Source organism: Camelus bactrianus, chromosome 5 (assembly GCF_048773025.1).
Source record: "Camelus bactrianus isolate YW-2024 breed Bactrian camel chromosome 5, ASM4877302v1, whole genome shotgun sequence".
Taxonomy (NCBI): domain Eukaryota; kingdom Metazoa; phylum Chordata; class Mammalia; order Artiodactyla; family Camelidae; genus Camelus; species Camelus bactrianus.
Genome location: NC_133543.1, coordinates 81,643,957 through 81,658,985, shown reverse-complemented (window position 1 = coordinate 81,658,985; position 15,029 = coordinate 81,643,957). Strand labels below are relative to the sequence as shown.

The window sequence follows — 15,029 nt, the reverse complement described above, 5'->3', positions numbered from 1 at the left end:
GACTGATAGTTGTATATTAAACCAACTTTGCATTCTTGGGATAAATCCTATCTGGTCATAATGTATTACACATTAAAATATTGCTGGATTTGATAGCCTAATTTTTTGTTGAGAATTTTATATATATGTTCATGGGGATACTAAGTCTTTAATCTCTTTTCAAATAATGTCATTCATTATCTCTGATATGATAAACAGGATTTGGTTCTTAAAATGAACTATTATCTATTTTCAGAGTTTGTGTAAGATGGGTATTATTTTGTCTTTAAGTGTTTGAAGAATTGACCTCTGAAGCCATTTAGCTCTAGATTTTTCTTGGCAGTAAAATTTTTAACTACAAATTCAAAAAATTTTAAACAGATATACAGCTAGTTGAAGATTTTGTTTCTTTTTATGTCTGTTTTGTAATTTATGTCTCAAGGGATCTGTGCATTTCATCCAAGTTGTCAAATGTATTGACATAAAGTTGTTCATAACTTTCCTGTTAGCTTCTTAGTATCTGTAGGCCCTGTAGACACGTCCCCTCTTTCACTCCCAATATTATTTGTGTCCCTCTCCTTTCTTAATCAGTCTATCTATGGGTTTATCAATTTTATACACCTTTTCAAAGAATCAGCCATTGGCACCAAGTTTTTCTCTACTGTTCTCTATTTAGCTGATTTCCATTTTCATCTTTATTGTTTCCTAACTTCTACTTACTTTTAGTTTACTTTGTTCCTCTTTCTCTAGCTTCTTAAGTTGGGAGGTCAGATGACTGCGTTTAAACCTTCTTCTTTTCTAATATAAGCATTTAAAGCTATTTCTTCTAATCACTACTTTAATCTTAAACCTGATGATGTGTTTTCATTTTAATTCAGTTGGAAACATTCTCAAATTTCACCTGTGATTTACTCTTTGACCTCTGGGTTACCTAGACATAATTTCCAAATACTTGAGGATTTTCTAGATAACTTTTTGTTATCAATTTCTAATTCTGCTATGTTCAGAAAATAAACCATGTGATTTCAATCTTTCAAAACTTACTGAGAGTTGTTTTATGGCCTAGCACATGGCGTATCTCAGTAAATGTTCCATGTGCATTTAAAGCAATTACAGTTTCTACAGCTGTTGGATGAGTTCTGTAAATATCAATAGGTAAAGCCAGTTAATAGTGTTCAAATCTTCTATATTGACTTCCTATTTATTTCATCAATTACTGAGAGAGGATTGTTGAAATCGCCAACTCTTAACTGTGAATTTACTGATTTCTCCTTTTAGTTCTGTTCGATTCTGCTTCATGAATTTGGAAGCTCTGCTGTTAGGTGTATACTCACTTGAATTCTTTTGCCTTCTTGATCAGCTGACTCTTTTATTATTATGAAATGTCCCTCTTTATCCTTGTAATATCCTTTGTCCTAGAATCTATTTAACTGATACTTACTTATATATATTTAACAAGACAGTCATGCCAGCTTTCATATGATCTGTGTTTGTACATATATATTTCCATTCTTTTACTTTCAATCTATCACGATCTTTAAAGTGGCTTTAGCTTTCTAATACTCAGATTAGCATATAGTTGGGTGGGTCTTGCTTTTTTTATCGAGTCTGACAAGCTCTTCCTTTTCATTCGAGTGTTAATCCATCTACAATTAATGTAATTACTGACACAGCTGGGTTTAGCTCTGCCATCTTGCCATTTGCTTTGTTTGTCCCATCTGTCTTTCTGTTCTTTCCTCTTGTCAGACCAAGTACAGGCATACCTCATTTTACTGTGCTTCATAGATACTGTTTTTTTTTACAAATTGAAGGTTCAACCCTGTGTTGAACAAGTCGATCAGCACCATTTTCCAACAGTATCTGCTCACTTTGTCACTTTGTCACATTTTGGTAATTCTCACAGTATTTCAAACTTTTCCATCATTATTTTACTTGTTATGGTGATCTGTGATCAGTGATCTCTGATGTTACTACTATGACTTGAAGGCTCAGATAGTGGGCAGCATTTTTAAGCAATTTAAAAAATTAAGCTATGTACATTGTTTTTTAAGACATAATGCTGTTGCAGTTAATTGACTCCAGTATAGTGTAAACATAACTTTTATATGCACTGGGAAACCAAAAAATTCATGTGACTCGCTTTATCACGATATTTGCCTTATTCTAGTGGTCTGGAACTGAACCCATGATATCTCTGAGGTATAATTGTTTTTCTCCTCCATTTGCTCTTTAGCTACATCTTTTTTGTTGTTGTTACTCCATAAATTATAATATGTAACCTTATCAGTCTTGTAACCTTAACTTATCAGTCTATCATGAATTAGTATGTTTCTTACTACAGTGGAATAATTCTATTTATTCCTCTTCTCATCTTCACCATTATTATGTATTTTCCTTCTAAATGAATTATAAACCTCAATGCATTTTTTTACTGTAAATAAATTCTTTAACCTTGTAACTTTGAACCAATTAGAGAAAAGTTGTAAAATAGCACAGATAGTTCCATAAACCTCTCCCCCAATTTCCTTGATGTTAGCACTTTATATAAACATATTACAATTATCAAAATCAAGACATTAACATTGGTGCAACAGTATTAACTGCAAACCTAAGTCTCACTAGTTTTCCCCCTAATGTACTTTTTCTATTTCAGGATTCTACCCAGCATCCCCCCTTGCCTTCATTGTTATTTCTCCTTAGTCTCCTCTAATCTGTGACAGTTCTTCATTCAGTCTTTCCTCATTTTTTTATGAACTTGATACTTTTGAAGAGTACTGGTTAGTCATGTTGTAGCACATCTCTCAATTTGGGTTTGTCTGAAGTTTTCTCATGATTAGAATGAGGTTATACATTTTTGACAGCAATGCCACAGAAATTATGTTGCATCATGTCAAGGGGATTCATGATATCAAAAGGTCCTATTACTGGTAATGTTAGCCTCAGTTAAGATGATGTCTGCCCGGTTTCTTCATTGTGAAGTTCTTTCCCTTTGTAGTTGATACATATTTTAGAAAAGATACTGTGAAACCATGTGAATATCCTTTTCTCCTCAAACTTTCATCCACTGATTTTAGCATTTGATGGATGAATCTTAACTCAGGCAATTATTACTATGTTGCTCACCTAATGGTAATTTTTTATTTCCCTCTCCCTTCTACTAATCACAAAACTGCCACTTTTGTTACTCTGACAATGTCTTTATTTTGCCGCAGTTTTGAAGGATATTTTTGCTGGATATGTAATTGTAGGTTAAGAGTTCGCTTCCACCCCACCTGCCCCAAAGACCTTTAAGATGTTCTTCTGTTGTTTCCGGCTTTCATTATTTCTGATGGAAAACAGTGGTAATTTTTATTGTTTTCCCTGTAGGTAAAGAGTCTTTTTTTTCTCTGGTTGCTTTTAAGATTTTTCTCTTTACTTTGGTTTTGAATAATTTGACTATGATAAACTTTGGTGATTTTGTGTTTATCCTGCTTGACATTCATTGACCTTCTTGATCTGTGGGTTGAAATTTTTTACTCAAAATTGGAAAATTTGGGACCATAGGTTCTTTGAATATTTTTTCCTCCCATTTCTCTCTTCTCCCAGGGTTCCAATTACACACGTTAGACCACTTAGCACTGTCCCCCAGGCTCCTAAGGCCCTATCCTTCCCATCCTTTCATTCTCTGTGCTTCACTGTGGACAGTTTTTAATTGTCCTGTCTTCAAATTCAGTATCTTGTTCTGTAGTGTTCAATCTGCTGAAACCCTAGCAGCTGAATTTTTCTTTTCTGATATGTATTGCTTCACTTCTAGATTTTTCCTTTTTTGTTCTTTTTAAAAATAGTTTCCATGTCTCTGCTGAGATTCCCTATCTGTTCCTTTGCTGTATGCACCTTTTACTCTAAATCGTTAACTTCAAAGTTTTTGAGGCTTACATGTAAGCACTAATAAAGTAGATCCCAGAGTAGCTCTTACTTTAGGGATAGAGTAGTCCTTTTCCTAAATCATAACCTTTCTGGGGTCTCAAATGAATGTTCAGATAGGTCTTTCTGAATTAGCTGGTCAGAACTCCTGTTTCCCAGCACCGTGTGGCCTCTGAAATCTCAATTCAGCTCATAATTTCCCGCTGTCTTTTGCCAGGACTTGCGCAGTGGCGTACCAAGGGAGAAAGTGACTCACGCCAGCAGGGAGAAGTATTTTATCTCTGACACTGTTTAGAATAGCTGGCACAGAATGATTTTTAGTCTGTTTTAGTGCTCTTTTAAATTTCTCTAAATATTTATTTCCCCTTATTCCTTGTACCTAATGTACCCACACCTCACCATTTCTTCCTTGGTATGCCCTCGTCTTGTAGCTTCTTGCCCTGTGCATATGCAGCGCAGCATTGTAGCAAAGATGGAAAAATGCAAATTTCTAGGGCTCCTATCTCTGTCTAGTTCTCTTCTTTCTCATACCCTGACCACAAGCCTAGCCATTTCAGTAGCCCCAAAGTCCAGTCTCTGCCTTCTCCAATTTAGTGCTATCAGTGTGCTCTGCTAGATCTCTAAAGTTTACCCCATAGCGTGGAAAACGCTTCCAGGTAGAAGGCGAGGGCACTTGTGTAGCTCACTTTACACTTTCTCCTTCTTTCAGGAATCACAGTCCTCTACTGTTTGCTTGTTCAACACCTGAAAGCATGTGCTTCAGATACCTTAGCTAGTTTTTGAGTCGTTTACATATGGAAATGGTCTATTCTAGTACCAGTTATTTAGCCAAAACTCAAAGCAGAAATCCATACCAATGGTATTCAGGAAAGGCACTGCAGTCCTATTTTATACATAAAGTTAAAATAATTCTTTTTCCAAAATTCACCACAAGAAAGAATTCTTGTAAATTCAACTTGAACTTCAAAACCTACCAGAGTTCAAAACAGGCTCCCAGACACACAAAAACTTTGTGCCATCTTTTTGCTTCATAAATAGACAAATGATTTAAAATAGGCTGAGTCCCTTCAACAATAACAAAAAAAGTGATGCTAACAGGTTGATCACCATTGACCTGCATCATTATCTCATACCTTATAGAGTTTGAGAATTGTTTTAATGCATTCATGTACAAACTTGGTCTGCTTCTGAAGACTTCCACCATACAGTGCCACTAGTTCTTCATTGAAATTCACACTGAAGAAGTCAAAGTGGTACTTGAAGTCAATGTCTTCTGCTTTTCTAAGTGCAATAGAGCCAATAGAACGAACTGCAGAGGAAAAGGGCAAAGTGCACATTAAGCAAAAATTTTTAAACCTTCATCTATTTTTGCACATTCTGAATATATACAGCCTATTTCAGGGTGACATCCTTAATAACATTAATCAGAAGAACCAACTAACTTAGCAGTTGTATGTCTTGTCTTTAAATAAATAAAATTTAATGGTTCATTCAATTTCCAGCTGCTTCCCCTTCAGTAGGGGCAAACGATAGCTAAAAGGGAGGGGAAGGATTCTGAGAAGAAGCTGGAATTTTGTCACACTTCAGGATTTTAAGAATGAGAGAATTCCTACAAGAAATGTCTGCTCATCACAGTGGTTTAGATACTCACGCTTAATTTGTCTCTCTTCCTTACTCATGACATCCAATCATCAGTAAATCCTGTCATGCTCTCCCTTCTAAATATATCCCCAATCAGGGCTTCTCACTATTTCCACCACCACCTTCCTATCCTAAGCACCACCATCTCTCGCCTGAACTACTCTCACAATTTCCTAAATGGAATGGTCTCCCTGCTTCCACTGTTTTACGTTTTGCTTTGTAAACCCTTTCACAGATTTGTGAATTGATTATATTATCTGGCACTAAAAGTTGCAGTATGTTTTAGCAAACAAAATGTTTGTCATTCCATTTTTTAACATATGTAATTCGTGTACTATACGATTCATCATATAAAGTGTACAATTCAATGATATTTTGTATAGTCACAGAACTGTACAATCATTTCTGCAATCTAACTTTTGGTATTTTTAATCACTCCATAAAGAAAACCCTGTACTCATTAGCAGTCTCTAATGAGACTCTACATTCCTCTTCTCCTCCTAATCCCTGGAAAGCACTAATATGCTTTTGGTCCCTATGTATTTGCGTATTCTGGACATTTCTATAAATGGGATCAAATAATACAGTCTTTTATGATTGGCTTCTTTTATTTATAATGTTTTCAAGGTTAGCCACATCGTAGCATGCAATTCATGTATCAGTAATTCACTCCTTTGTATTGCTGAATAATATTCCATTACATGGATACATCACATTTTATTCATCCATTCATCAGTTGATGGGCATTTGGGTTGTTGCTGCCTTTTAGCTCCTATGACTATTGTTGATATGAACATTGTATACAAGTTTTTGTATGGATGTACATTTTCATTTTTCTTGGGTAGATACCTATAGTGGAATTACTGGGTCATATAACTCTGTGTTTAATATTCTGAGGAACAGTCAAACTTTTCCAAAGTGGCAATACCATTTTATATTCCTACCAGCAATGTATGAGAATTTCAATTTCTTCACATTCTCAACAACACTTGTGATTACCTTTTAGATTACAGTTACCCTAATGGGTATGAAATAGTATCTTATTGTGCTTTTGACTTGCATTTCCTTGATGATAAATGATGTTTAGCATCTTTCCAGCTTCTACTCTTGCCCCTTTATAGCATATTTTCTACACAGCAAAGCCAGAATGATCATCTGTCAAAAATAAATCACACTTACCAGACTGGTTAAAATTTTTAAATCTGGCAATTCTGATATTGTCAAGGATATGGAACAAAGGAAAGTTTCCAGGAGCATAAGTTAACATAACCAGTAAAAATAAAAGGATACATATAAACTGTGACATGGATTTGTGCTTCTAATGTATATATCTTGCAGAAACATGGGCTTATGTGCTCCAAGGTAAGAAGAATGTTCATTATAGTAACTGCCAATAAATGTAAACAACACAAATGTCCAAAGATAGAATGTTTAAACTATGGCGTAGTCATACAACAGAATAATACAGAGTCAGGAAAATGAATGAATCACAACTCACAACAACTTGGATGAATTTTAAAAACAATGTTAAGTGGAAAAAGCCAGACACAAAACAATACATTCTAAATGACTGTATTTATATTGCAAAGTTTAAAAATAGCCCCACATAAGTAGACTGACTTGAGATGCAGATTTAGATGCTAGAACTATAAAGAAAGTCAAGAAAATTAGTATCTTAAAGTTATATTGTGGTTCCATCTAGAAAGAAGGGAGAGAATTTTAATCAGGAAGGGGCACAGACGTGGTTTCCAGTGTGCTGAATCTTCTATTTCTTGATTTGGGTTTTGGGTGTTCACTTTATAGTAATTTTTAACTGAATATGTTTGATGTCTGCACTCCTGTATATGTGTGTTATATTTCAAACGCAACGATTAATAATAAACAAACAAAAAAATCAGAATATACCATTTCCTACCCAAACCCTGTAACAATTTCCTATCACACCTAGATCAAAATTCTAAGTCTCTTCCACAGTTTTTGTGATGTAGCCTGTGGCAACTTTGCCATCCTGATCTCTTTCCAATTTCTCTAGTCTCAGTGGCCTTGAATGCCCCAAGCATGTTCACATCTTAGTCCCCAGCTACATTCAAGCCTCTATGCAAATGTCATTTCCTCATACTGGCCTTTCCTGGCCACTTCATCTAAACTAGCCTCCTCTTGATCCCGTTTATCCTTTATCCCTTACGCTGGTTTATTTCTTTCTCTTGACATTACTGGTATATTTATTTGATAGCTGTCTTCCCAACAAGAAAATAAGTTTGATGAAGAGAGGAACTTACTCTGGCTTGGTCTGTTTTGGATCCCTAAGATCTAGAATACTGCCTGATCACGGTAGGTAAATAATATTTGTTAGCTAAATAAACATGTGAGTAATAATACTACATGTTGAAATAATTCTCTTCTCATTATATAAAAGAATATAACATTTAATAACAAAAAAGAGAGACTTATCGGAAATTACTTCCACATTACTTGACTATTTCACCAGAAAATAACTGCTGTATCTCCAAGCCAATATTCAGTCTGGAATCTGTACATCTAACTTCCCTACCCGACCTTTCTGAGTTCCCCTCAGTATTTCTAGATCTAATTTAAGTAGTTCCAAAAGAAAGAAACCAATCTCTTCTCTTGTTCAGCATAACATAAACCACTGATTTACTACTCTAATCAATGCCTTAGGCTCTGTTTTCTGTACCCTCCATTTCTAACATAAACCTCTTTCGTCTGACTCCTGAATCCCTGTATCATCCACTTATTCCATCCCACTCCATCTTATTCTTTTTCCCTACTTACTCTTTGCGAGGTGGTCTTCAACTATTCTATGTGTTCTCACAGGCATTTCTCTCAGACAGAACGTCGTATTTGTGTCTCTCAGTATGCCCAGTATAGTACTTAACACAGAGTATGTGTCTGATAAATTATTCAATTGAGTTTTACAGCTTTCAAATTTTACTTTTGATACTTACCTTGCTTATAACTTCCAGCATTACCAGGAAGGAAGAGAACAGGAATACCTGTCAAAGGGAGAATTTTGTGCTCTTCAGCATAGGATCCTTCCCCATAAAGATATAATTCATATGCGGGATAGCGTTTTGCCAGTTTCTTTGGAAGTTCTATTTTCTACAGGAAAAAAAAAAAAGCAATTTCACTTTAGTCAGTTTTATTAATACAACTCAGTCTCACTGTACCCAATTTTAAATCATACAAATTTGAAATAGTGCAATATAAAAATACTAGATGATAAAACTACACGTAATGCACAATTTCTACTTTTAGTTTATATATATGAAGCATTAGTCTTGAATTACGTGAGTTTTGAACCATATAGTATTCAGAAAAGCCTAAAATGGCACTACCTAAAATTCTAAATAATACAAATTACTCAAAATAGCCACTAACAAGAAAAAAATACTGGTATATGTTAGCAAGTTCCATGTTAACGTAATTGGAAATGCATTTAACTTAGTATCTGTTATCAATTATACTTAGAAATGATAAAAGCTTTCTATTAACAAATCAATTCTTTTTTTGCTATTTTAAACTGTTTTTTAATGTTTCTCCTTTTACTCATGCCGAACTATATATTCCAGATGTTATATCATTCAAAGGAAAGTTAGTTTTTTATAATGCAGCTTTCTTAGTATGCTTTGACCTACAATGTGCTTTAACAAATTAATTTGAACCTTATAGCCATGTCTTGATCAAGAGAAGTACATTCTTCTCACCAAAAACATTCCAATGAACTAACATCTGTTTCAGTTTTCATGGACCAGGTGCATGGTTTGTCAGTAAGCCTGAAATTACTCTGAAATTCATATTATTGTATACCAAATGAGCCAGTAATTCACATTATATTTTTTTCAGCAAATATGAATTAAGTCTTAATGTCATTCCCAAAAGGTAGGCATCTATAAAAGTGGTAGTAAACTATGAGCTCTTCTTCTGCTCTTTTTTTTTAAGGACAGAAACGATTAAAAATGAAACCAGTTACATTGAACAGATTTTACTTAAGCTGACATTAATAGATTTAATGATCTGTCAGAAATGCACAAAAGCTTGATAAAAATTTTAACTACTGAATGAATTTTGAAAACTGTAAATGGTAATGACTACTGATAAAAATCACTGTTCTAAAAAGTAGAATTATGATCATTCATGCAAATTCCTGAATATTCCTTTGAGGATATTATCATAAACAATCTGTGCCAGTAACACCATGAAAATATCTTGAGACTGAGAGCTTATTGTTTAAGATACTAGAATCTTTATCTCCTCAAGTACTCAAAATACGGATATGTCAACGTCACTATTTACTTTATATGTGTGCATGTATTTCAACTCACATTAGTCCCAATATTAATTACACACAGTATACAATAAAAAATAATGTGGTATTTTGTTTCTCTAGGTACAAATTAAGCAAAGAGAAAAATGTGAGAGAACAAGGAAACAGTTATCTTAACTCCTCTCAATTTAGTATACCACTTGATATAACAGTACAAGCATATTAGATCTTTTTTTTTTTAGGACAGTAACTAAACAAAGTTCTGAACTAGTTGAAAATTAACTCAGAAGAATAATAATTATCAAACATATCAAAAAAGAAATAGTTAATTCTTTGGAAACAGAAAAACAAAGGAATATATTTGATGTATTTCATATATACTATTATTAAAATAATTTCATAGTGAGAAAGTATACATTTAAAAAAATGTGAATGCATATAACATGGAGTAGAAAAAAGTATAAAGATGGAAAAAAAGAATAGAACAAAAATAAAAAGTGGGAGTTGTAGTCAATGGCAAAACTTGCATTTCCAACAGAATTCAAGTTGGGAGTGACTGGCCTGAAAAGACAGGAAGAGTATTGGCTAGACTGAGGACAGAAAAGATGGAGGCATATAAAAAGGATGCTGATGAAAAAAAAAAAAAAAAAAAAAGCAGCAGCAGCAGCAGTGAGTCAAGGGATTTAAAAAGAAAGCATTTATAATAATAGACTCCAATATATTTTAAATTGATTATTTTATACTGATTATTTTTAATGAGCACCCTCCCCACGAAAAGACTTCCAACAGCTCACAGTCCACACTGCTATCAAGAAATAATCTTGTTTAAAACGTATACCTTATGTGTTTCCTCACTGCACACACAGATGATAAGAGAGGCCCTTTCAAACCTGGCTGTAACTATTCTCAGCTGCTTCCTTATTATATATATACGCCATCTTTTTAATTTTGTAATATGTTCCAAAATTTAAGATTCAATAGGGTTTATCTTGAAAAGGTTCTCTCCTACCCTCGGTCTTTTAGCCTTCCAGTTCCCTACCCAGAAGGCAACCAATGTTAGTCTGTGGTTCCAGAAATATTTTACATGTACACAAATACAAGCAAATGTGTTTATAGGTTATTTTCTCCTTTTCTATCTCCATAAATGATAACATACTATACCCACTGCTTATGCAATGTGTCCTGGTGCCTTCTCACCTTCACAAAAGCCATTCTTTATTCCTACAATTTTCTTGTTCCTGCACTTTATGAACTATATACGTATCCTCAACTGCCCAACACATAACCTCTTCTCTGTAGCTTTGACTACCCAAGACGAACATGGCTGCTCTCTTCTGTAAAGAGCCTTGTACACAGTCCTATAGTAAAATTATAACATTTAGCACATTATATTTTAACTATCCATTTCATTACTGTCTCCCCTTTTGTATTCTAAGAACATAAATTTAAAGGCACAAGGTCTGGTTCATCTCTAATTCCCTTTCACCTGTACCAGTATCTAGAATATATATGACAGAGTAGTCATTAAACAAATGATATGCCAAATAAACATCACACTTAATAACACAATACATGATTAAATTTTCCAATATCAACGCTTCCTTTCAGAGCGCAATTGCCAGGTCATATAGCTAAAGAGAGCCGAACAAATTACTGTATGAAAAAATACAACACAGGTGTTTTCTTCTTGAATTCTACAATTTGCCTAAAACTGTTTGCTATCAAATAAAAGCTTTGCCTTGGTATCATAAGGCAACAGCTGTAAAGGATAATGTATATTTTGCCTGGTAGGTTGGTGAGATGTTCAGTTAACTCTGAATAAGTGAACTAGGAAAATCAAAGGTAGACAATTAATAAAGATAATCAAACAATTTTCAATCCAAAACTTAAATTTTACAAAGTTTCAAGTTCCTGTCCCACGTTTTGTTTTTGAAATGGAGAATAAAATTAAGCGTGTTTCAACTACCTCTCAATGCCTTTAGAACTCAGCTAATGACTATGCAAATGAGCACTACGAAAGAAGAAAGGCATCAAGAACAAGAAGAAAGCCCAGCTAGGACATCCCATATGCTGGATATCAACCTGTGAACAATTAGAGCATACTACATACTATAATTAAAAGTAAGCAATATATAAAATGTGTTTAGAACATTTTAAACAAGACTATTGGTTCTTAATAGAATGATCCCGATTGTCCAGAAATTTCACGTATCATATTCAAAATGACTCATCTCCGTGGCCAGGTTTTTACTGTATTTGCAAAATAACATGACCCATTGCGTACAATAAAAGGACTAAGAGTCAAATATAAATACTGCAGTGAATAAACGCTTTTTACACCACAAAAATAAAAGTCTACTAAAATTGTGTATCAAACAGTCCAGCCACTGTAGTTATTACCGCACTAACATATTATTAACAGAAGTGTAAAACCTCAAAAAAAAAAACAAAACCAAAATAACTAAATACAGACTATTCAACAACAAAAAAGCAAAATAGCTCTTCTGCATTAGCTACACTAATTTTCTGTGTTTTTCCAGTCAATTTTATGAGGCATGAAATGCATCTGTGTGAGGTCCATATGCTCCGTAATTTCTACGACTGCAAATATTAAAATAGCTTCAATAATAGTGGGCAATCTAAAAATAAATGGGAATTAGTACTGTATTGTTCCAAAATGATTTTATTTTAGCCAAACTTCTCAATGCTGTACAAAACCAAAATGACCTACTTTAATCTGTTGGGAGTTGCCTAATTACTAAGCCATAGAAAAATGAAAGATTATAAGGCTTCTATTTTCAGTTTGAAAAAAATCTAAACTGAAAGACCACAAATTTAACCATATATAGCTTCCGATAAACATAAACCAACATACTCAATTAGATATTAAGAAACAATAGTAACATTAAAATCTGCTTTCAATAGTATTTAATAGCAAATGCTTCCACTTCCTTACAAGCATGAATACAAAACCAAGGTAAGGATCTCAAAACAAATGAAATCTAAATGCGAATTTTGCCCATGGGAAAGGATGCTCTTCAGCAATTTAAATCGTAAATAGTGTTAAGACCTAAATAACTGCATAATCAAATAATAGGCTCCTCCATAAGGACCTGTACACAGGAGCACTCAAGTTCTGCATCTTGCACCTTAAAGACAAAATGTGCTACGGTTTTAAATGCATTTTATCAATATGTACTATAGTACATATACTTTTTACGGTAGGAAGTTACCACTACAATATGTATTCCATAATTAGGAGATGCATTTGGAAAGAAAAGAATCTTTCGGGAGAAATTTCTTCGGAGGGCTGTGTAATTTGTCACCTCCGCCTTACAGCTGGCCATGAATGAAATTCTAGAGTCTACTATGCTTAACTGATAAAGCAATTGTGATTGAAAATAATTCAAAATGGAACGAAGAGGGTGGGCAGAAAGAGGGAGAGAAACAAGGGCCAGGTCTCTCTTAAGTTGCAAACACGGAGAGAAAACAAAAATAACACCATGAAACAGATTTTGTATGCAACTGGTAAGAGGCGACATGCATAAACACAGGCATGCCTGTGCACGCACAGACCCACGAGCTACAAACAGGAGGCTCCGCAAAACCTTCACAGGAGGGAACTGCACTAGTTTCCATTTAATTATTCATCAAGTTAGCCTTTCACACAGGTAAAACCCTTTAATCTCCAAGGCAGCCTTGGGAACTCTCGAGCCAATACACGCTCTGCAGAACCTCGGTTCCCTTCTAGAAAAGCCAGAGCCGATGCGCAAATCACTGGGCGGGAGGGGAAGTATCTCGGCGCGTGGGAAGCAAAGGAGGGCCCAGGGTACCTGTTAGGGCAGGAAGGCGGGGAGGATGGGGTCTGGGTTTCGGGAGAGGGGCTGGGATTGCGTCTCTGCGGATGAGGGACGTTGGGCCCGCCGATTCTCAAAGAGCCAGGGCCACGAAAGGGGCGGAGGGGCAGGGGAGCGACCTCGAGGAGGGAGGGGAGGATGCTCGGGGAACCATCTATCAAACTCCCCACCGTGAAGAGAGGACACAAAGGGCAGGTGAAGGGGGCCGCGGGGGGCTGCGGAGTCTTCCGGGGCGGAGAAAGCAACGAGACGAGGTTAGGAGAAGGCGGCGGGAGAGGCGCAGGGAAAGCCACAGAACAGCCAGGGAGAAAGGGCCCGAGCCTGGGAGCGCCCAGGTGGAGAGAGGGCGGAACCTCACCTGGTACTCCGGGTACTCAAACATGTAGCTCATACTGCACTTGTTCTCCTCGAAACCGAAGAAGACGTCCCACAGCCCCAGGGTGGCCATGAAGACCATGAGGGCATAAAACGCCAGGTTCCAGAGATTGACGGAGTGGAGGAACATGGTGCCGCCGCCGCCGCGGGGTCGCGAGCCCGGACCGAGAGCCGAAGAACGCCCGGCTGCCGGCGCCGGAGCGAAGCCCGAGCAGCGCGCGCCTGCGTGGACGCCCCCCCCTTGTCCGCGCGCCCGCCGCTCAGTGCGCCTGCGCGCAGCTTGTCCGCTCGCCTCCCGCGCAGCGTCTAGCTGGGAAAGCGGAGGCGGCGTCTGCGGCGAGAGCGCGAATCCGAGGGCTGGGAGGGAAGAAAGCGGAGTGGGGTGGGCTGGAGGGTGCGGGGAGAGAGGGGAGGCCGCGAGGAAAAGGAAAGGGAGGGAAAGGGAGGGAAGGGCAATGAGAGGCAGGCTGGGAAAGAAGAGGTGGGCGACTGGGGGGGGGGGGCGGAGCGCGGGACTCGTGGAGGCGAGGGCTGGCCGTGGGTGTCGGGTGGGCTAACCTGTGGAGGGAAGCGATTAATGATGGTGAGCGGACCGGGCGGCGGCGGGGGGCGGGGGGAGACACACACCAGAGCCCGGAGACCAGGGGCTGTCACGTCGCAAACACCTTTCCTTGCGCAGTTTACAAACCCTAGCGATTCAATTTCGAAACGCCTCCGGCCTCCTCAATTTCGGTTCTCCCAGCAGTGGTAGAGCACATTCACAGTTCTCTGGACCAGTTAGCTTGAGGAGGGAACAAATGGCTTTTTCTCCCCTCCTTGACCGCCGACGTCGGCCCAGTAGGAAACATCGCTTAAAAGCACCGGCTCATGAAAAGCAACCAGCAGGTCGACAAGATTCTGGTCTTGGTATAACATTAAAGCCCGAATCACAGAAAGCATCGTTAGTCTTTAAATAATGTTACCAAATTTTTCCGTTGACGCTGACACCC

At 37.1% G+C, this 15,029-nt stretch overlaps 1 protein-coding gene across 3 annotated transcripts in view; it reads right to left on the bottom strand.

The window, feature by feature from the left end:
• The window catches only part of PGAP1 (post-GPI attachment to proteins inositol deacylase 1), a 68,572-nt gene extending 54,275 nt beyond the window's left edge, over positions 1-14,297 (bottom strand). The window contains exons 1-3 of one of the 3 annotated variants that reach the window (XR_012507148.1): positions 14,024-14,297; positions 8,490-8,643; positions 5,016-5,191 (exon numbers count right to left, since the gene is read on the bottom strand). Coding sequence is in view for 2 of the 3 variants with exons in the window: in XM_045511974.2 (XP_045367930.2) it covers positions 5,016-5,191; positions 8,490-8,643; positions 14,024-14,170 (477 nt within the window). In the remaining variant the exon portion in view is untranslated. The remainder of the gene's footprint in view (positions 1-5,015; positions 5,192-8,489; positions 8,644-14,023) is intronic. The other 2 variants (XM_045511974.2, XM_010948690.3) reach the window with 2 other exon arrangements.
• Between the last annotated feature and the right edge of the window lie 732 nt (positions 14,298-15,029).